Here is a 23,828-nt window from a genome sequence, read left to right on the forward strand (position 1 = left end):
TTTTGTACAATTACTTGGAAAATATGCAGAATCGGGTTTGGTCGACATAGGTATAAAGTGTATGGGGACCTTTAGGTGCAGGATGAAGCCGAACAAGGGGACACAACCTGAGGGTATTGGGGGAAGGATGAAAAGAACCAGGAGAAAATGCTATTTTACTGAGAGAGTAGTAGATGGAGCAGGTGGGCTCTTACTATCACTAATCGTCTATGGTTCTATGTGACCAGCAGGTGTCACTGCAGAGCTGTCTCACTGATAGGTGAGGATCAGTATATTTGTCAATGAATCAACATTACATTGTACATTGATCTCCTAAAAACCAAGAGATTATGGGGATAAGTATTGAGAAGAAGGGCTGGTTACTCTATCGCTTGTCCGTCCGTCCTAGTGGTTTGCACTGTTGCCTTGGGTTCAAATTCAACCAGGTACAGCACCTGCACCTGTTATTTAGATTCCTTCCTTTTGCAGAACTGTGTATAACAGGAGCAATGTTTTCCCTTGAGGAGACTGTGATAAAACCATGCTGCACTGGGAATTCTGGGAAGGATATGCAAAGCAGATGATGCCACCTTCTGGAGGAAGCTTACCGCTCAGGTCAGTGTTTGAATCTTTTGCATCTGTCAGGGAATTGAAGCTGCTTTGCATATCCTTCTTCCCAGAATCCTCGCTGCAGCATAAACAGCCTGTAAGTCTCCATACTTCTTTATGGCGCTCCCCTTTGGTCCCATAGGCCCCTCTGCAGCCGGCCGGCCCCCTGCTCTGTACTGATGAGGGGCAACAACCCCAAAACAGCATCTACAGATGGATAAACGGCCATTCAGTCTCAGAGGCTTCAGTATCGGAGGAGTCAAACATTCACTTTAAGGGAAGCTACCTCCGAGAGGCTGGCGGCAAGAGCCGCTTTGCATATTCTTCTTCCCAGAACTTCTCAGAAGAGATCTGCAACTTCTGCCCGTACACAAACACATCCCATCTGCTCACTAACTACAACCCTCAGCATGTCCTGCCAGTCTATGGTTTCCATGACACGCTGGGAGTTATAGTTTCTTACATGCTGCTATATTACAGCATATATCATAAAGCAGCATAATGTCACTCTTATTGCCCCACGGCCTAATTTTTTTTTTTATCAATTAGATCCAGACAGCAAAATACTTTTTCTAAGGTTTCTATTTTTCAACTGTACTTTTTATATTTTATTTTTAGTCCATTAGTATGAGGGCTGCCATCTTGCCTGAGATTTTTTTAACAACATTTAGTGGCCTGCTTTACAGCAAAACTCATGGACATAGATACAATGAAGGCGGAGCTTTTTTGTATTTCCCGTACTTAGCTGCTGTGTGTCCTGCAGGAAGTGGTGTATTCTTTCCAGTCTGACACTGTGCTCTCCGCTGCCACCTCTGTCCATGTCAGGAACTGTCCAGATCAGTAGTAAATCCCCATAGAAAGCCTCTCCTGCTCTGGACAGTTCCTGACATGGACAGAGGTGGCAGCAGAGAGCACAGTGTCAGACTGGAAAGAATATACCACTTCCTGCAGGACATACAGCAGCTGATAAGTACCGGAAGACTTAAGTTGTTTTTTTAAGAAGTAATAAACAATAGCGTCTTTGTAATAACGGGAGGGTTAATCTAAGGTCACATTGTTGATGAACTCACTGATTATCCCTCCCAGCATTACAAAGTTGCAGATAGGTACTTGTTTACATCAGCTGTCTCAGAAGGGAGGGGGGAGGAGGGGGAGACAAAGAGAAAAGCTCACACACAGATTTTTGTGTCTTCAACAGAAAGCAGCAGCTCAGAACTGGGGGAAGGAGACTGAATAGATAACAACAAGTATGTAAAGAACTATTAGTCTCACCATGGGCAGCAACACATCCAAAGTTATGTGCGGAATACCCCTTTAATAATTCAGCTCCCATGCCATTTTTTTTTAAATCTAAAATGATTACATTGTTTATAGCGTCTTGCTAGAATAGTAACATTTCACGCGAATCAATGATTGAAAAAGCGAAACGCCAAGAATTTTTTTAAAATCATATATTTATTAAAGTATCAAAAACGCAAAAAACCTCATAATAGAAAAACAACGGTAATAAAGTACCTTATTCTGATAATTAGAACATACATTAAAACATGCAATTCCTCTCACATCTGTAATATCGTGAGCGCTGTAAAACTTAGTACCACAACGATAATTGAACCTGCAGATGTTACACAAAAAAGTGAAAAAAACATAATAATAATAATAATATATTTATACATAGTGCTAACATGATTAACATACATGCCAGTAAACGCATGGAAATAAAAAAAAGCAAAAAAAAAAAACAAAAAAAAACAAAAACGAACATGACGCCTGCGTCACATGTAATATATCTGGATATAATATATTTAGTGGGAACCATAACAGTAAATGAAAAGTCTCGGAGATTTCCGCTGTCCCATTCACACTGACACAGATACAGAACAGTCTATCCCCAAGCTGCAACCTATAATTCCCATCATGCCCTGATGAGAGTTGTAGTTTGCCCCTTACTGCTGATAGGGGAACACACCGACATAAGAGCATTGTCCAATCTTCCTATCTGAAATGTGATTGGCTGAGGTGTAACACACTCCCCTATGGCACCTAAAAAAAAAAAATCTTAAGACGCTAAATACAAGAAGCCTCATGTATCCAAAATACAGAGGTCAATTGTCTTCTCCAATCAGATTGCATATCAAAGATACAGTCAGAACTTTTCTTTATTCACAAGACTAAGGTGTCACTTCAAAGGGTACTAGACAGTTACTTGTAGTATACGGTATACAAGGGTAATGTGCGGAGTTCCCTCTTTACCAGCTACCATACAATTGCTATATGTCAGGGTCATACAGGGTGTGAATATATGAATTTTATTACATGCAATACCCAACATGGCCTTTAGAAGTGCTGTTTCCTAAGCTCAGACTCTCTATTACCCTGTATGAACCAGACAGTACTAGTTGCAAATCCCATCCACATCACCTGCTAAGTCTCTAACCCCTTTTCCACTAGTGACAGTGTTTTGTAAGCAGCTATATAGCAACAGCAACAACTTTCCGGTCAGCTTTTACTTTCTTTTATTGCTCTTTAGTAACAAACATGGCTATTTTGTCCCGAAACAGCGCCACCCCGTCCATGGGTTGTGTGTGGTACTGCGGCTCTGTGAATAAGGTTGAGGTGCAATACCATCCTGAGAAAGGAGTTGCGCTGTTTTACGGAGAAAGCAGCCATTTATCTAAATCTAGTTAAGGATAAAGACAACTGTTGTCACCATCAAACTGCACAGTCTGAACAAGCCTATGGTATAGGACAGGGGTAGGGAACCTTGGCTCTCCAGCTGTTGCACAACTACAACTCCCATCATGACTAGACAGCCAAAGCTTTAGCTGTCCAGGCATGATGGTATTTGTAGTTCGTAACAGCTGGAGAGCCAAGGTTCCCCACCCCTGGTATAGATCATGTTAACAAACCTGCAGTCCTACAGCTATTGCAAAACTACAATTCCCAGCTGTCCAGGCATGATGGGATTTGTAGTTCAGCAAGAGCTGGAGAGCAGCAAGTTGGACAACACTGTTCCAACTTGTGGTTCTCCACTTGTTGCAAGACTACAACTCCCATCATGTCTGAGCATGATAAGAATTTAAGTTTTGCAAGAGGATGAGAAAAACTGGTACAGGTGGATTTCATTAACAGATGGAGTTACCCTTTAAGGACACTATACTTCACCTCAGACTACTGTATAAGCACTCCGCCTCTAAATGGTGTGTGACTACTAATATAAAGCATGTATCCAGTATCCCTGGCCTCAGGTATCACCTACAAACATCCGCCTACACATCCCGCCCGAATATCGTTCACTTCATTTAATGTTTAGTTCCAGTTCCAACCCCCCCCCCCCAACCGATATCGAGAAACAAACAAACAAAAGAACGACAGACTTCCATCTAACATGTAATAATACGACAGTTCTGTTACAGAATATAAAGAGGACATACATGTCAGACCGGCCCGTGGCGCTCGGGGGCGGAGGAGGTCGCCTCTCTGAGGTAATTTTGGCATCATCATCACATGAATTGCAAAATACATGAAATGTTACTTAGAATCTTTGAAGATCTTAATACCTACAAAAAAAGTGCTTAGAAATGAAATCTGGATCTTCCCTTTAAATAAGACCTGGTCTGCTGACTCCCAACTCCAAGCACACGGCATGCTGGGAGTTGTAGTCTAACAGAACTCATGAACAAACTTATCCAAAAGTTCTCTTTTGTTTAATACTTTGAAAAAGTTTTTTTTTTACATTTTGATTTGTTTAGAACAGGGATGGGGAACCTTCGGCCCTTCAGCTGTTGCAAAAGCGAAGCTTTGGCTGTCCAGGCATGATGGGAATTGTAGTTTTGCGACAGCTGAAGGTTCCCCATCCCAGGTTTAGAAGGTGAGCAGCAATGTAGGAAACAGTCACCAGGTTTACAGGAGACAGCCAGCAAGGAAACCTATCAAAGAAGTGAAATGCATAGGGCAGTGAACAGGGTTTCTTGGGAGTGACCATTATAGAATTAGAGTATGTCTCACAGATCTGCAACATGTGGCCATCCTTTTAGGGTGCGTTCACACGTACAGCGGATTTGATGGCCCAGTTACTTTGCATTGAATCTGCAACATCAAATCTGCTGCAGATCCTGTACGTGTGAATGCACCCTTAAAGGTACATTTACAGAGACAGATCTGCAACATGTGGGCACACCCTTAAAGGTACAGTCACATAGGCAGATCTACAACATGTAGACACCCCCTTAAAGGAGAACATCTGCCCCTTTTATTGCTTTCCCATCTTGGCCTATGTCCCGGCTTTAGTGTTGGATTGTTGTATTTAATGCATTGCCGAACATTGCCGCGTTGCTTCATACCTGATGCTGTGTGTGTAATACTGGATCTACGTGAACGGAACTAAGCATTCTCACTTCTTTAATAGGACACTTGCCCAATTAAAGATTTACGCAAATTCTCTACAAATTCTGCATATTGCATACGAATAAATGTAAATTACACACAAATAAATATCATATACATACAGACACACACACACATATATATATATTTTATATGTGTGTGTATTTGTATGTATACCAATATTATTGTGTGCATGTACACATTTTTGTGTATATGCCTGCTACATAAATACATATATATATATTATATATATATATATATATATATATATATATATATATATATATATATATATATTGTAGAGCCAGTCAGATGTAGCAGAGCTGAGCTGCAACCTGTGATTTTCTATTACTGCAGTTATAACACAATGACAGAGTCGGCTCTGCTACATCCGTACATATATATGAAATGTTCACAATGTCAGTTACAAAGCACAGTACACAGGCTCCCAATAATCAGAATAGGGAAGTCTGTGTCCATTTAATCAATGGCCAAACAAAGATCCGGTCTCCAAAGTGAATGTGAGTGATTCCATACTTAAAGTGGCACTCCAGGCATAACCTAGGAGGATACCAGAACACTCCTTAAAGTAACTGCTCTTAATGCGAGTCTGAGCCAATACTAAATACGACATACACAATCACTTGGACTCAATGCTGTTGAGGTGGTAGGAGCCGCCTAGTGAATAGAAAGGCTGATAACATGACTGTATGCAAAAAACACACAAGGCTAACAACACTCTTCCGAATAAATAAAGGTTTGGCGTCCTGGGGTGCGTGAGGTTAAGGCCGTCCGTGGTGCTTTGTGGGGGTTCTAGCAGAAAGCGTCTCCTTATTGCCTCCAGAACACTTTTTTTTTTTACACGTCCTTCACGTTTCCACAATCCGCAACGCATATATAAAAAGTAGAATAATAATAATTGCACAAAGTGTAAAGTAAAAACCCATCGCGCTGCTATAGCAAGTGACCGGATTCCGGTGACAGTCCGTCCCTGCCGGCGGTGCACGATAATGCTGAATCCTTCCGCTCAAACCACATGGCGGTCCTTAGGTCAAAGGCGCCTTCCTTGCGAGGATTCTGCCAGGGGGTCTCGCATACACATGAAGCCCCTGGGGGGAATCAGTGAGTTTGTTTTCTAGTTGTAAGTTCCATGTACTGTACACTAGGGGGCAGCTCAGTTCACACCCTCGCTCACTAAGTTCTGCAGGGTTCCTTCTTTGATTTGCTGAATGAAGAGGTTGCGCTCGTCCTCCGGCGTCCGGCCGTTCTGGGCTCGGACTATGCAGGTGGGTCGGTGGAGGTTCAGCATGTAGATTAAGTGCTGCTTCTCGTTCTTCAGTTCCTCAATCTGGGCTTTCAGTTCTGCATTGATGGATTCCAGTTTTTCTGACTCCTTATGTGAAAGAGAGGGAGAAACGTTTTAGTGATAAAAATAGGGGTGCACTACAACTTCAACAACAAACTACAATTTCCAGCATGGCCTGACAACTGAAGATAATATAGAGAACAGAAAATAGATAGAGATTTCTAGTTTTACAACAGTTGGAAAACCACAAGTCCATATTAATCAAAATAATACTCATACACAGAAGTAGCAGAGCTGAGCGTGTTATACAAATCACTGGTATATAACAATCTATATAGTTCTAACTGTAGTTGTTTTCATGGAACTACAGATGCACACAAAGGAAACCGCTGAATTAAATATCGTCTCTGCTACATCTGTACCATTCTTATCCTTTGTTGTATGTTGTATGTGGAGTGCAGAGCCAGGTAGTAAAAGTGGAGGAGAAAATCAGCCAAACTTTTTTTTGGGGGGTGTTGTTTTCTATTGATGTCTATGAAAGTTCTTGAGAGGTTGCTAGGATGTACCCATTCCTCTCACTAATTCCTTGCAAAGTTGTAACTATATATAAAAGTATCTACAGAGTATACATAAACACCCAGCGATACATCATAGGTATAGCAGTAGCTTAAATGTATCACTAGCAGTAACAAACGACTTTACAAAACATTCCGGAACGTTACTTGAATTAGAATTTTCAGCTGGTTACATTGTATCAAGATTCTAAATACTTAAAATATGAACACTAGATAGATAGATAATAAATAGATAAATAAATAGATAGATAGGAGATAGATAGATAGGAGATAGATAGATAGATAGGAGATAGATAGATAGGAGATATAGATAGGAGATAGATAGATAGATAGATAGGAGATAGATAGGAGATAGATAGATAGGAGATAGATAGATAGATAGATAGATAGATAGATAGATAGATAGATAGATAGATAGGAGATAGATCTATGGTAAAGTCGTATAATACCAACATGGCGCATAGAGAAGCCATTGAGTAAAGAGTACGTTACACCCATCCGCAGTGCCTGGCACATGTGAAACACATTACCAGCACTGGATTATATTATTTTCTATAGGATCATATATTCTGGAATCGCTATTACGTCGGACTGTGACGAATGGATACAATGTGTATTCTGGTTCCTGCATGAACTCTTAGCAGGAGACAGGAGATATAATACCGTGTACTGGACTGAGGTTTAGGCGGCCATATTGAAAATGCCCCAATATGCTGAAATACGGTGCATGTGACTGCTGCTCATACACGTCATTTAAAGGGGTGTAAAAAAACAAGACAGCTTTCTTCCAAAAACAGCATCACCTCCTGTTTGCAGGTTGTGTCCAGTACTGTAACTCAGCTCCACTAACTTCAATAGAGCTGAACTGCAATACCAGACACCATCCATGAGCGGGGTGGCGCTGTTTTGCAGGAAAGTCTAATATCTGAGGCAGCTCATTGGGTGGTCCACGACCAGATGTCACCTCTCACCTTCTGTAAACTTTCTGTCTTCTCTTTCTTTTTGTTTCGACACTTGGCAGCTGCCACCTTGTTCCGTTCTCTTCTCCTCTTTTTCCTTTCATCTTCTTCTGGAACAAACTAGAGATGAGACAGGACAATGATAAGTTAAAGGAGTCCTCCGGATCTACATACATAAAGTTAGTTGAAGCTACATGCCCCTGCGTTTCTGAAGTAGTTGCGGATCTAGAAGGCCACATCCATAATGCTGGTGTATTTACATGGATGCCACAATATAGGGTTAAAGGGGTTGTGGAAGGTTAGAAAAAAATTGCTACTTTTTTATCCTGAAACAGCGCCACACTTGCCTACAGGTTGTAGGTGGTACTTCACTTTAATAAGTTCTGTTCTGTCTCTTGCTGGGTGTCACCTACCTCCATCTTGGCAATGGTCATTTCTATCGGCCCGTCGGCCACCACCACGTTGTCCAGGCTGCAAGGTGGCCGGGTGGCGAGGCGCTTGCTCTGGATGGCAAACCGGAGTTCTTCTTTAACAAGCGGCGTCAAGTTGGTGAAGTCTTCGAAGGCAAAGGTCATGGTGGGTGACAGACAGGGGACAATGGCAGAGGCGCTGACCTCGGCTGCAGAGCCTTGTCCTGGGTGCTGGAGCATCATTTTATCTGAAAGTGAAACATACTGAGGTTACTGATGTGCAACAAGGTTTCTGGGAAGTATGGCTATATAAAAGAAACAGGGTGTGACAGTATGTCTGCAGAGCATTGCACCCCCAATAGGAAATTGTGTATCTGAGAAAACACAGTATGGCTTGTGTCACCCAGCTTTCTCACACTCCTAAATGGCAATTCTACCAATGGAGGCAGCCATCAGATAATTTCCTTCTATATTATTGCAGAATATATACATCTTCGACTGAGCTGAGCATGCATGTGGAGGTTTTCTATAGGGATTTGCTGCTGCTCTGGACAGTTCCTGACATGGACAGAGGTGGCAGCAGAGAGCACTGTGTCAGACTGGAAAGAAAACACCATTTCCTGCAGGACATACAGCAGCTGATAAGTACTGGAAGATGCGAGATTCTTAAATAGAAGTAAATTACAAATCTATAACGTTCTGAAACCAGTTTATTTGAAAGAAAAAGATTTTCGCGGGAGAGCCCCTTTAAAGTGAAATGCTCCTTGTATAGGCAGGCAGACGGAATCCTATGCTGAAAGCGTCAGTACAGTAATAAACTACGTCAGGAACATAAAGACGTAACTGGGCTCCTGTTTGCGCTTATGTTACAAAGTACAAAGTTAACTGGGAGTATAAATAGCCGCCAGTGGCTTATAATTACACAGGGGCCTCGCACTATTTTTACTTTCAGATCAGCAATTATAAGTTAGAATTATTCTAGCCCAGTGATTCCCAACCTGTGGCTCTCCTGCTGCATGCTGGGAGTTGTAGTTCCTCCACAGCTAAGGATGACTGCTTTAGCAAACTATTCTATTCCTATAACCAAACCCATTAGGTATGCTTCAGTGGACATGTGAGTCCAAAGCATGCTGGGAGTTGTAGTTCTTCCACAGCCGGCGAGAACCGGTTGTGGATCCACTACTACTATTAGTAGATTATTGGGCACGCTTCAGTGGACGCATGTGGCATCACATGGTCATTCAGGTTCCTCATATGAGACGCTCCCGTGACGACATCAAGTTAATATTAAATAGTCAGCAGGTTCATTACCCGCGCGCCCTGGCAGTGACCTGGAGCTTTCTGACATTGCGCTGCTATTTCTACACCAAGGATGCCGTCCCCTCCTTCCTCTGATGAAACCAGGAAACAGGTGACGTTTCCCAGGAAACAGACCCCGTCACATTGTGTCAGCGAACGGACTGGTTGTGTAACCCGCGTGCAACTCTGACCAGGGTCACCAGTGCAAGGGGTATGGTAAGAGGTGGTCATGTGACGTGCTACCTTGTGTCAAATAGGAGGTGGTCATGTGATGTATTACATTATATTAATAAGAGGTGGTCGTGTGATGTGTTACCTTGTATCTTAAGAGACATGATCATGTGACATGTTACTTTGTATTAAGTAAGAGGTGGTCATGTGATGTGCTACCTTGTATCAAATATGATAGGCGAAGGGAACCTTGGCTCCCCAGCTGTGCAAAACTACAATTCCCATCATGCCTGGACAGCCAAAGCTGAAGCTTTGGCTGTCCAGGCATGATGGGAGTTGTAGTTTTGCAACAGCTGGAGGGCCGAAGGTTCCCTTCCCCCACCCTAAGATGTAAGATGCAATAGTCCGGCACCAATTCTAGATAAAAGAAATCCGCCCAATACGACTGCACTACTTTCCTTATTATCCTCTCGCTTGCAGAGCATCGCTCCTGCCATGTCATCTATCGTACCATTGTACTTCTCATAATGCAGCTTTCAGGAAGTGAATGGAGGGTCCCACTACTGACCTCTATAGGCAAGAAGTCAGAACAGCAGGAGAATGAACTGAAAGTATTACCAGGCAGTTTCATCAGAAGGCGAGATCCTCGTGCGCCTGTTGTGCTCCATTACACGCACATTCCCAGCCGCACACACATATATACCCAGCCACACACATATATACCCAGCCACACACATATATACCCAGCCGCACACATATATATACCCAGCCGCACACATATATATACCCAGCCGCACACATATATATACCCAGCCGCACACATATATACCCAGCCGCACACATATATATACCCAGCCGCACACATATATATACCCAGCCGCACACATATATATATACCCAGCCGCACACATATATATACCCAGCCGCACACATATATATACCCAGCCGCACACGTATACGCACCAGGACACAGACTCTCACTACTGGGGGGACCACACTAGTTCAATAAACGCTATGGAATCCGTCATTCTATGGACTGTGGATAAGAAAGTTCTACCACTGTGACAGTGACGTTAGGAGGAGTCATGGGGAAAATCTCAGCTCTGCTACATCGATAAATTGTATTGTCATAGTAAAAACTACGAAAACTAATACAACAGGGTAGGACTATAAATCAGAGGAAAGGCCGTCTGTATGGAAGGTTGTGGGGAATCTCTGAGAGGGGTAATTTAGGGTCACACAAGATACCAGAGGATAACTATGGGTTACATCCTAAGGTGGATCTATATGTATCCTGGGATATAGCTATGCCCAAACTCTCCAGCTCTTGGAGAACTACAACTCCCATCATGCCTTGGCAGCTGAAGGCTCTAGATTGAATGATAGATAGATAGATGATTGATTGATGATAGATAGATAGAATAGATAGGAGATAGATAGATGTAAAAGTTCAGAATAAAACAGAATGATGGGAGTTGTATTTTTACAAAGCTAGAGAACATAGCGGTAGATGAATAATCTTCGTAATATTCCTTACACAATGAAGTAGCAGAGCTGAGTCTGTTCTACAACTCATGGTGATATAACATTCTATACCTCCCATTCCCTTCATACATTACAGGTAAACACACAAAGAAAACAGCTGAATAACAATGAAAAGAATCAGCTCTGCTACATCTGTATCCTTTGTTGTGTACGGACTATAGAGAAGCCATAAGAGAAGTAGTAAAAAGTGAAGGGAAAAAAAAAAAAAAACACAACATTTTTTCTATTGATCTCAATGAAACGTCTGGAGAAGTTCTTACAGTTCTGCCCATTCATCTAATTCCTGGTAACTTTCTATCTACATATAAAAATGCGTAAATAGTATATAGAAATAGACATAGTATACATAGTATACAGAAATAGTATATAGAAATACACATAGTATACAGAAATAGTATATAGAAATAGACATAGTATACAGCATAGTAGAGGGAGCTGCTGTTGTATCATTGTGTCCGTTACAAATCACATGTTTACAAAACATTCCGTGTTCTTGGAATTTGAATAATCAGTTGGTTACATTGTATCATATATTCAAAACACAATCACGTGATCGGATAGATAGATAGATAGATAGATAATTAGATAGATAGATAGATAGATAGATAGATAGATAGATAGATAGATAATTAGATAGATAGATAGATAGATAGATAGATAGATAGATAGATAGATAGATAGATAGATAGAAGATAGATAATAGATAGATAGATAGATAGATAGATAGATAGATAGATAGATAGATAGATAGGAGATAGATAGGAGATAGATAGATAGATAGGAGATAGATAGGAGATAGATAGATAGATAGGAGATAGATAGATAGATAGATAGATAGATAGATAGATGATAGATAGATAGATAGGAGATAGATAGATAGATAGATAGATAGATAGGGGATAGATAGATAGATAGATAGATAGGAGATAGATAGATAGATAGGAGATAGATAGATATGAGAGATAGATAGATAGGAGATAGATAGATATATAGATAGATAGATAGATAGATAGATAGATAGATAGGAGATAGATAGATAGATAGATAGATAGATAGATAGATAGATAGATAGGAGATAGATAGATAGATAGATAGATAGATAGGAGATAGATAGATAGATAGATAGATAGATAGATAGATAATAGATAGATAATAGATAGATAGGAGATAGATAGATAGATAGATAGATAGATAGATAGATAGATAGATAGATAGGAGATAGATAGATAGATAGATAGATAGGAGATAGATAGATAGATAGATAGATAGATAGATAGATAGATAGATAGATAATAGATAGATAATAGATAGATAGGAGATAGATAGATAATAGATAGATAGATAGATGATAGATAGATAGATAGATAGATAGAGAGATAGATAGGAGATAGATAGATAGATAGAGAGATAGATAAGTCAGGTAATGAGCCATGATGAAGAGTCACGAGTGAAGTAGTAAAACTTGAGAAACACAAAGGATCCAGAAGAAGGAAAACAAGAGCACAACACAAAGAAAAGCTCCGGAAAAGTTCTCCGGCAGAGTTGTTGGTGTCAGCAGAAGCCCCTGTGGCCCTTACCTGGTGTGTGTGTGACTCAGGGTCCCTGGCAGTGGGTGAGGTATGCCAGCTGTAGCAGCAGAGCCGCGGCTGTGGCCAGTGCACTGTGAGTGTCTCTCTCCCTGGCAGGGTTGCATCACCTCTTTATATAGCGATAGAGAGGGGCAGTGCAGGAATGCTCGCGCCTGACGTCATTCTAATTATAGCAGAAGGAGTGAGCCCGCGAGCGGCCGGTGATGCAAGCCGGGAGGAGGAGGGGCCCGGGGTGGGGGAAGCCTCTGCACGGCAGCCGGGGGGGCAGCAGGGGGCGCTGCGCGGAGCCGCACATAGAGGGCGCTGCTGCTCCGGTGTTATCATGTTTGTCTCCGCTGTTACCCGGCAATGAGCAGCTGCTTAGCGCCCAACACAACACAACACTGAGACCGCACCGGTACCGCAGCTCCTCCGCCTAGGTGAAGACCGGCTCTAACCGAGAGGCTGGCGGCTGTACACCCGCATTACATACACCGGAGACCGGCTCACCGATTCTTCTCTTTGCCTTCTCTCTTTTTCTATCACTATTCCTATTCTATCACTTTCTTTCTTTCTTTCTTTCTTTCTTTCTTTCTTTCTTTCTTTCTTTCTTTCTTTCTTTCTTTCTTTCTTTCTTTCTTTCTTTCTTTCTTTCTTTCTTTCTTTCTTTCTCTCTCTCTCTCTCTCTTTCTTTCCTTCTTTCTTCTCCCTCTTTTTCTTTCATTCTCCCCTTTTCTTTCTTTCTCTCTTTCTTTCTTTTCTCTCTCTCTCTCTCTCTCTCTCTCTCTCTCTCTCTCCCTCTTTTTCTTTCTTTTTCTTTTCTTCTCCCCTTTTCTTTCTTTCTTTCTTTCTTTCTTTCTTTCTTTCTTTCTTTCTTTCTTTCTTTCTTTCTTTCTTTCTTTCTCTCTCTCTCTTTCTTTCCTTCTTTCTTCTCCCTCTTTTTCTTTCCTTCTCCCCTTTTCTTTCTTTCCTTCTTTCTTCTCCCTCTTTTTCTTTCTTTTTCTTTCGTTCTCCCCCTTTCTTTCTTTCTTTCTTTCTTTCTTTCTTTCTTTCTTTCTTTCTTTCTTTCTTTCTTTCTTTCTCTCTCTCTTTCTCTCTATATCTTTCTTTCTTTCTTTCTCTCTCTTTCTTTCTTCTTTCTCTTTCTTTCTTCCTTTTTTTTTGTTTCTTTCTTTTTCTTTCTCCTTCCTTCCTTCCTTCCTTCCTTCCTTCCTCTCTCTTTCTATTCCCCCGCCCCTCCCCCCTCCCTCCATCTCTGTATCATATCTATCTATGGCACTGAGATATCTGACATATCCCATATCCTGAGCCTTTTTTCTAACCCCGAATAACCATGAGAATCGGACGGCACTTCAAAAAAATGGCCGTGTCACCGGGATCCCAGTGCTGGCAGTGACCGGGTAAAATAAATAAAAAAAGGTGATTACCTGGTGGTAGATTCGCTTTAAATGTGCGCTGTAATTTCCTATAACCGATCGGGAGAACCAGCCAAACCGACCGACAAAATTACAGATTTACATTAAAGGACAAATAAACTTTTTTCATCCTTCCCTGACAATAAAACTGCTCAAATAGTGGCTCCAAACACAAGTGCGCGTCATTTGTTATCCAGTTTTATCAGAATCTTATAGGGGTTACCTGGCTATGCAAAACAGTAGCTGTATGGTTGCAAGAATGTGAAAAAACAAGAAAGAAGCTATACTTACCTCTCTGCGCTCCCCAGTGTCCTCTTACAGGTCTCAAGTTTTCCCACCAAGATGATCCCAGCTCCACTTCAGCCTGCTCAGCCAATCCCTGAGACCAGTCCGTCTTGGAAGTGGAAGCGGGATCGTCTGGTGGGGGTGGGGGGAGAGATACTGGAGACCTGTAGGAGAACACTAGTGGGAGCGAAGAGGTAAGTATAGCTTTTTTATGAGCTGAATATAATAATAATAATAATAATATAATAGTATATATGTATGAGCTGAATAAATATTAAAATATTTTTTTTTAAATTATTGAACAGCAGGCACACAGCGCACCATTAATATTTTTTTAACAGCAGCATTGCATGAATGAGATATTGAATAATCCCATTCACTACATTAACACATTTGGCAGCTTCAGTAAATAATTTCAGTGCCAAAAAATGGCTGGAGAGAAAGTGTCCTTAATATAGTAGAAATTATGATGATGATGACGATGATCATCATCATCATCATCATCATCAAACGTTGCGTCTACAATTAAATGTGATGTAAAGGGGTAATGTACATAGTAAAGAAAGGGCCCCATGGCAAAGGTCAAATGGGTATACCATTGCTTAGTCAGGTAGTGCACACCCAGCAGCAGAGGTGACAGACACAAGTGAAGCTGAGCCCCCTCACTCCATGGGCCCCATAGCAGCTGCATGGTCTGCCTCAGGGATATCTATGCCCTTGGCAATAAGTGTTGTGGGACCAGCTCAACTGACAGAAGGCAAGCAGGCCAGAGTGCAGCTCCTGAGGTGTATGCTGGTGGATTGTGAGAAGGATTATAGAGGTGCGGCCTGGTACAAAGGGGGGCAGCCTTGAGACCAGAGGCCCCAGTGTCCCAGAGGGGGCTGCCATAGTAGGCGCATTCATACGGTCCACATTTGCAGCATGGAGGTGCCCATAGTCAATGGGTCTGTGAAAAACACAGACTGCATATGGATTTACATTGGCCTATTAGCAGATAGGTTGCCTGGCGTGCTGATAGGTTTCCAGGCTTGCTCTTCTTTTTAGCCACCTTCTTGTTTTCGTAGATGAATTGCAGGTGTTTTTTTTTTTTTTTTTTTCAGAAGCAATACGCTGATAGATTAGGCAGCGCTTTCATGGTGACAGGTTCCCTTTATGAGCATGACCACAAAATGTCTGCATCATTTCAGAAGGGGAACCCCATTACATGCTGATTACATTGGGTCACATGTAAAAGTGCAATGACAAAGCACAATCTGAAATATAGTAATGTAATATAATATAAAATCAGGTTGGGGCCCCAAGGCTCCTACTATCTACTATAGGGGGCAGCAGCACAGGGGGGCATCTACTGTAGGGGCAGCAGCACAGGAGGCCATCTACTATAGAGGGCAGCAGCACTGGAGGCCATCTACTATAGGGGACAGGAGCACAGGAGGCCATCTACTATAGGGGGAGCAGCACAGGAGGCCATCTACTATAGGGGACAGCAGCACAGGAGGCCATCTATTATAGGGGCAGTAGCACAGGAGACAATCTACTAAAGTTGCAACAGCATGGGGGCCATATGCTATAGGGGGCAGCATCACAGGGGGCCATTTACTATAGGTGCAACAGCATGGGGGCCATCTATCGGGGGCAGCAGCACAGGGGGACATCTACTATAGGAAGCAGCAGCACAGATGGCCATCTACTATAGGGGACAGCAGCACAGGAGGCCATCTATTATAGGGGGCAGTAGCACAGGAGACAATCTACTAAAGTTGCAACAGCATGGGGGCCATATGCTATAGGGGGCAGCATCACAGGGGGCCATTTACTATAGGTGCAACAGCATGGGGGCCATCTATCGGGGGCAGCAGCACAGGGGGCCATCTACTATAGGAAGCAGCAGCACAGATGGCCATCTACTATAGGTGGCAGCAGCACAGGAGGCCATCTACTATAGGTGGCAGCAGCACAGGAGGCCATCTACTATAGGGGGCAGCAGCACAGGGGGCCATCTACTATAGGTGCAACAGCACAGGAGGCCATCTAGTAGAGGGGGCAGCATCACAGGAGGCCATCTACTATTGGTGCAACAGCACAGGAGGCCATCTACTATAGGGGGCAGCAGCACAGGGGGCCATCTACTATAGAGTCAGCAGCACAGGGGGCCATCTACTATAGGGGGCAGCAGCACAGGAGGCCATCTACTATAGGTGCAACAGCACAGGAGGCCATCTACTTTGGGGGCAACAGCATGGGGGCCATCTACTATAGGGGTCCATCTATTATAGGGGGCAGCAGCACAGGTGGCCATCTACTATAGGGGCAGCAGCACAGGAGGCCATCTACTATAAGTGCAACAGCATGGGGGCCATCTACTATGGGGGCAACAGCATGAGGACCATCTACTATAGGGGTCCATCTATTATAGGGAGCAGAAGCACAGGGGACCATCTACTATAGGGGGCAGAAACACAGGGGGCATCTGCTATAGAGGAGAAGCAGCACAGGGAACCATATAATAAATTAATATACAATTGATATGTGCATGCATAAAACAATTGTGGTCTATAGTAGTAATAATGGGCTATTGTTTCATTGAGGATCTGCGTGCTATTCTGGGGAAGGTGCGGTGAGTATGACAAATTTATCCGAATGCATCTGATCCCTAAGAGAATGATTGTGCCACTTGCTGGGGGTTAATCAGTCAGTGGTCAGCAGGTGACAGAATGGAGCGGGGAGACGGAGCGCAGCGTCACTGAGCACATGGCCCCGGGACCCGGCTGTATTTACTGTACATGGATGACATCCATGGAACAAGGCAAACACTGCAGTGTAATGTAGCAAAGCACTCTGCGTCATACACGGAATAATAACGTAAGAGCACATGATGAAAAATAACATTCGAAGAGTCACCATCAAACAAAATCCATCCTACGCAGGTGTTTTTAGGCTGCTGCAAGTCTCGCCCCAACCACATGACCCTAAGGATTTATTATGCTACCCACAGGGGCTATGGAAACTTAAAGTGTCACTGTCGTGAATTTTTTTTTTTTTTTTGGCAGAAATTAATAGTCCAGGCGATTTTAAGAAACTTTGTAATTAGGTTTATTAGCCAAAAAATGCATTTTTATCATGAAATAGCAGTTTGAAGCTCTCCCCCCTGTCTTCATTGTTCTCCTATGGAGAGAGCTAAAGAAAAGACCAAAACAGGACAACAAAGAGTTAATCTACAAATACCTCACCAATTATCTCCTGGGACAGTCACCACTGACCTCTCTGAGCTCTGATTACAGCTGTAACCCAGCTCCGTGCCTGTAATCCTCTGTTATCTGCTTTCTGCTGCCAGCTAACTCCCTCCTTCCTCCTCCCCCCTCCCCTCTCCCTAGAACAGACTGGGTACGTCTGATGCAACAAGTCACAATTATTTAGATTTTTTGCAGTGGATGGAAAAGAGGAGGGGGGGGGGGGGGGGCTGGGAAAAGGCTTTGTGAATGCAGATAATGGCAGATTTGGCTAATAAACCCAATTACAGTTTAAAGTTTCTTAAAATCGCCTGGACTATTGATTTCTGCAAAAAAAAAAAAAAAAAAAAAAATACGACAGTGACTCTTTAAACATTAAGAAAACTTGAAATTTATATTTATATAATGTAAAAAAAAAAAAAAAAAAAAAAAATATATATATATATATATATATATATGACATCTTTGATCACATGGCCTTATTGATGGTACATTGAGCAGTAGATGTGCCAACTTATGGCACCATATTATGGACAATGCACAATAATTATTAATATAAACATGACAGCATTTATCTAATTTATAAAAGAATAAAAAGATTAAAAAAATAAAATAAAATCTGGCACTCACCATTAAATACAGCAAAAACCACTCAGTTTATTCCATCAGGGACATACAGCAGGGAGGGAGACATATAGTGAGGATTGTACCTGGTACTAACCCTACAGGGAGTGCCTCCCTCCCTGCTGTATGTCCAAGATGGAATAAACTGAGTGGTTTTTGCTGCATTTAATGGTGAGTGTCGGATGCATTTTTTTATAGTTGCATAAATTAGATAAATTCTGTCATATTCATGTTAATAATTATCGTGCATTGTTACTAGGGAAAAAAAATTTCATAAAAATGCCGGATATTTTATCTATTTGTAGTCCCATCTGGATACTTACCTTTACCCTGACCACTCCAGCTCAGCTGGTCCGCTCTTGGATTGAGCTCACAATATATATGGACTGGTGCCGGTAAACTTTTTTCACTGGTATTGATCTAACTAATACTGCTATAATATAATATTTTCAGATAGTCATATATCACAGGGTTTAGTTTTTAGCTGTTCAAAATCTGTCCAGTTTAATTTTTGCCTCTGAATGCGCTTGTAATATATATATATATATATATATATATATATATATATATAACATTTAATCTTTTCTGAAATCAATCACAGAACAATATTATACAATATGATGATAATGATATAATTTTTTAAACCACTGTAAAAGTTGATGTTCTTTATTCTAGGGTATTAGGTTATTATTTGTTTTGCATTTTTATTTTAATTATTAAATAATACTAAAATACTATAAAATCTATTTCAATATAAAAATATGTTTTTATTTTCAATTTTATATATATTATTCAAAATAAAAACGTCTATATATATATATATATATATGATATTTGATTACATAATATACAGTATTTTATCTTTTTTTTTACCATTTCCCCAAAAATATGTTAAAAAAATAAAATTATTTCAAATATTTTTTTTTTTTAATTTATATTATAGTAGTATAGTAGGGTAATTCACAATTTTTTTTTAATCATTTACTTCTATTAAGAAAAACTCTTCCAGTACTTATCAACTGCTGTATGTCCCACAGAGAGTGGTATTCTTTCCAGTCTTCTATAGGTATCTGCTACTGATATGGACAGAGGTGGCAGCAGAGAGCACTGTGTCAGACTGGAGAGAATACACCACTTCCTGCAGGACATACAGCAGCTGATAAGTATGGGAAGACTGGAGATTTTTAAATAGAAGTAAATTACAAATCTGTATAACTTTCTGGCACAAGCAGATTTGAAAGAAACATCTTTTTGGTGAACAACCCCTTTATTATTATACACATAGTATTAATATAATTTTTCTCTTTCCTTTCAGTCCATGGCTTTGAGATGATGGTATGACATGGTTTTTTTTTTCCGGACTGCTGGTTATTATAATCAAAACTGTCTGGAACATTATATTTAAACACCACTTGACAAATCTTATATGGAGAAAGTAAGCGAGCGGCCGATGACTTTGTGACACTCCTGCTGTGTGTGTTCCAGCCAGAAAACTCACAAAGTCTGTGGAGTTGGAGATTTAAAGGGGTAGTGCACCAAAAATTTTTTTCTTTCAAATCAACTGCTGCCATGAAGTGCCAGAGATTTGTAATTTACTTCTATTAAAAAATCTCAAGCCTTCCAGTACTTATCAGCTGCTGTATGTCCTACAGGAAGTGGTATTATTTCCAGTCTGGAGAGCAGGAGAGGTTTTCTATGGGGATTTGCTCCTTCTCTGGACAGTTCCTGACATGGACAGAGGAGGCAACAGAGAGCACTGTGTCAGACAGGAAAGAAAACACCACTTCCTGCTGGACACACAGCAGCTGATAAGCACTGGAAGGCTTGAGATTTTTTAATAGAAGTAAATTACAAATCTCTGGCACTTCATGGCAGCAGTTGATTTGAAAGAAAAATTTTTTGGGTGCACTACCCCTTTAAGGATTAGTATTTCTATTATGTGTGTGGACTTCTTTCTTTTTGCCATGTTTTTAATGGCGTTTATTTTTTTCCCATATAGAACCCGATATATATCAAGAATCTCGATAGGAATTCAACTGGTGATTAAAGCTAGACGCATAAATACTTGGACCCGATATGACAGACGCCCTGCCGGGAAGAGAGCAGAGACCTATAGAGAGTTCCCACAAACTAAGTATTTTTCCCATACACAGTTGTTTATATGGTGGGAAACCAGAGAGAGAAGCACTCTGGGCCAGGTGCTTCTCCCAGCTCACTCTCGCAGCCACGGAGAGTCTGGGCACCTAGACCCTGACCCATCTAAACTTTTGATAGGACATGTCAATAGCTTTTTTTTTTTTGTTAAATTGTACCATTAACCCTTTAAAGACCAAGCCAATTTTCGCTTTTGCACTTTCGTTTTTTTTTTTTTTTTTCTTTTTCTTTTTTTGTTATACTGTCCAGTGTTATAGTACTGTAGCACCCTGACAGTTCTTATTATGTGGTGCCCTCCCCCCCCCCACTTTTATTATAGCTTTGTTTTTTTTTGTCTCCTTATGACCCAAAAGTTCATGACCCAAATGAGCCCTTATTTTTTGCGTCACTAATTGTACTTTTCAATGGCAGACTAAATTTTTGTTATCAAATACGCTCCGAAAGCAGGAAAAATTATTTATGCGGTGAAATTGAAAATAAAACACTTTTTTTTTTTATTTGGGGGGGGGGGGGGGGGGGGGGGTTGGGGTTTACGCCGTTCGCCCTATGGTAAAACTTGTTATCTATGCTCCTCAAGTCAGTGCGATTACAATGATAGGCAACTTAATTTTCATTTTATTTGATGGCTTTTAAAAAATTTTAACCTTTAAAAAAAAACATGTAAATGTTCCTCCAAGTTGCTCTATTCCCAGGCTTATAGCGCTTTTATCCTTTGTTCTATGGGGCTGTGTGAGGTGTCATTTTTTTCCCATGATCTGTTTTTTCTCTTTGTACCTTGCTTGCATATATGCAACTTTTTTTTATCAGTTTTTATTACATTTTTTTTTTACCTTATACATTAATTTGAAGTCCCCCTGGGTGACTTCTAATATAACTCTCCCCTCACAGGGATCAGTGTAGTATACATTATATAGCACTGATCAATGAGATCAGTGCTGTATTGGTCTGGTCTGCTGCAGTCAACTTTGGAAGCTGCATCCGATTACTTAATTAGCGGGCACGGCGATCGGACCGTGCCCGCTAGTAGCTGTAGAGCAGCACCCGGGACCGTGGTGGCGGTCCCGCTCTGATTATCCCTAGACGGCCCAGGACGTACAGGTACGCCCAGGGTTGCCTAGGGGTTAAATGGGTACTCCAGCAAAAAAAAAAAAAAAAACAATTCTTTCAAATCAAGTGGTGCCAAAAAGTGTCAGAGATTTGTCATTTACTTCTATACAAAAAAATCTCAAGTCTTCCAGTACTTATCAGCTGCTGTAAGTCCTGCAGGAAGCGGTGTATTCTTTCCAGTCTGGAGAGCAGGAGACGGTTTCTATGGAGATTTGCTGCTGCTCTGGAAGTTCCTGACATTGTCAGAGGTGGCAGCAGAGAGCACTGTCAGACTGGAGAGAATACACTACTTCCTGCAGGACATACAGCAGCTGATAAGTACTAGAATACTTGAGATTTTTTAATAGAAGTAAATTACAAATCTCTGGCGCTTTCTGGCACCAGTTGATTTGAAAGATTTTTTTTTTGTGAACTACCCCTTTAAGCAGCAGATAAAGCTTTCAGATTAGTAGGACGGGGAATGATACACCCTGAAAGCTGCTGCATACCTGTATGGAGAAGGTAACCACAGTATGATGAACGTTGGCTCTTGCCACATTGTATCATGATGCTCTTCTGAAAAACAATGGTTTTCACTGCCAAAAATACTTTAGATTACCACGTCCGTCGTTACTGTGCTAAAGTTAATCTGTTAGGAGATTAGCAAACAAGAACATTCAACCCCAGGACTGAAAAAAAGGGTCACGCGTGTTCACTGTCTCTGCCTCGGACTCTTCACACCGCAAACCTTTACGTTTTATCGCAGCATCTTATAGGGAGTGTATCGGCTATATTTTTATATTGCTACATTGTAACATTTTTCTTATCATTTTTATTTATTTTAACCCCTAGACGACCCAGGGCGTACCCGTACGTCCTGGTGTCGCTAGGGGAATTTAGAGAGGGGGGGGGCGCCGTGATCCCGGGTGCTTTATGCAGCCCGGGACCGCGGCTATTAGCAGGCATGGTCCTATGGCCGTGCCCACTAATTAGCTTTCTAAATGCACCTGTCAAAGTTGACAGCTGCATTTAAAAAGCAGCTTTTCAACATCCCCGGTGTCTAGTGGGGGGGATGAGATCGCCGTATCTATTACCGGCCGTAATGGCGCTGATCCCGGCTCGGCATTCTATTGTTTTTGGCTGCAGCAGACAAAAAAAAATAGAATGCCTATAGGGGCTCCCAGGGGGCTTCTAGTATATGTGTAAAATAAAAATGTTTTATTATTAATAAAAAGCCCCCCCCCCTAATAAAAGTATGAATCACTCCCCTTTTCCCATGTTATAAATAAAAATAAATAAATAAACATGTTTGGTATCGCTGTTCCCGTAATCGCCCTATTAATTTATTTTATTCTGGATCTTGCACGGTAAACGGCGTAAGTGCAAAAAAATCCTAAAGTGCAAAATTTCGCATTTTTGGTTGCATCAAATCCAGAAAAATTGCAATAAAAAGCGATTAAAAAGTCGCATATGCGCAATCAAGGTACCGATAGAAAGAAGAAATCATGGCACAAAAAATGACACCTGACACAGCCCCATAGACCAAAGGATAAAAGCGCTATAAGTATGGGAATGGAGTGATTTTAAGGAACGTATATTTCTTAAAAATGGTTTGAATTTTTTACAGGCCATCAGATACAAGAAAAGTTATACATGTTATATATCGTTGTAATAGTACCGACTTGAGAAACATGCATAACAAGTCAGTTTTACCCCAGAGCAAACGGTGTAAAAACAAAACTATCCCCCAAATAAAAAAAAAATGTGTTTTTTTTTCAATTTCACCACACATTTAATTTTTTCCTGCTTTTTCAGTGTACTTTATGAAATAAATTCAGCCTGTCATTGCAAAGTACAATTAGTGGCGCAAAAAATAAGGGCTCATGTGGGTTTCTAGGTGAAAAAACGCAAGTGCTATGGCCTTTTAGGTACCAGGAGGAAAAAGTGAAAACAGAAAAATTTAAATTGGCCGGGTCCTCTAAGGGGTTAACAACCATTCTGCTGCATGTAAAATTAAAATAATAAAATCAGTTTTGCACAATATATTAAGGGTCCTATTCCACCGGACGAGCAGGGCCCGATCAACGACGTAAACGAGCGCCGATCTGCTAGATTGGCGCTCATTTGCTGGGCCTATTCCACGGCCCCAATGATCGTGAAACAAGGGCTGCAGGGACATTGTTACCTTGCTTCATACGGAGCGGGGCTGTCTGAACTGACAGACTGC

The 23,828-nt window shown here is 41.3% G+C and overlaps 1 protein-coding gene across 1 annotated transcript; it reads right to left on the minus strand.

Moving 5' to 3' along the window:
* Nucleotides 1-2,585: 2,585 nt before the first annotated feature.
* ATF3 (activating transcription factor 3) lies at nt 2,586-12,905 on the minus strand. The gene is made up of 4 exons (XM_069955054.1): nt 12,817-12,905; nt 8,228-8,472; nt 7,827-7,934; nt 2,586-6,367 (listed from the first exon to the last, which is right to left on the minus strand). Exons 2-4 carry the CDS (start codon nt 8,465-8,467, stop codon nt 6,149-6,151), a joined length of 567 nt encoding a protein of 188 aa, XP_069811155.1. The 5' UTR covers nt 8,468-8,472; nt 12,817-12,905; the 3' UTR covers nt 2,586-6,148.
* Between the last annotated feature and the right edge of the window lie 10,923 nt (nt 12,906-23,828).

Source organism: Dendropsophus ebraccatus, chromosome 15 (genome assembly GCF_027789765.1).
Source record: "Dendropsophus ebraccatus isolate aDenEbr1 chromosome 15, aDenEbr1.pat, whole genome shotgun sequence".
Lineage (NCBI taxonomy): Eukaryota > Metazoa > Chordata > Amphibia > Anura > Hylidae > Dendropsophus > Dendropsophus ebraccatus.

Bases quoted from the DNA above. Each gene is read 5' to 3' on its own strand.
- ATF3 (XM_069955054.1), bottom strand. From the start codon at position 8,467: ATGATGCTCCAGCACCCAGGACAAGGCTCTGCAGCCGAGGTCAGCGCC. The intron at 7,935-8,227 runs GTAGGTGACACC...TCTCATCTCTAG, and splicing joins TGACCATTGCCAAGATGGAG to TTTGTTCCAGAAGAAGATGA. The intron at 6,368-7,826 runs GTGAGAGGTGAC...CTTTCACATAAG, and splicing joins AGACAGAAAGTTTACAGAAG to GAGTCAGAAAAACTGGAATC.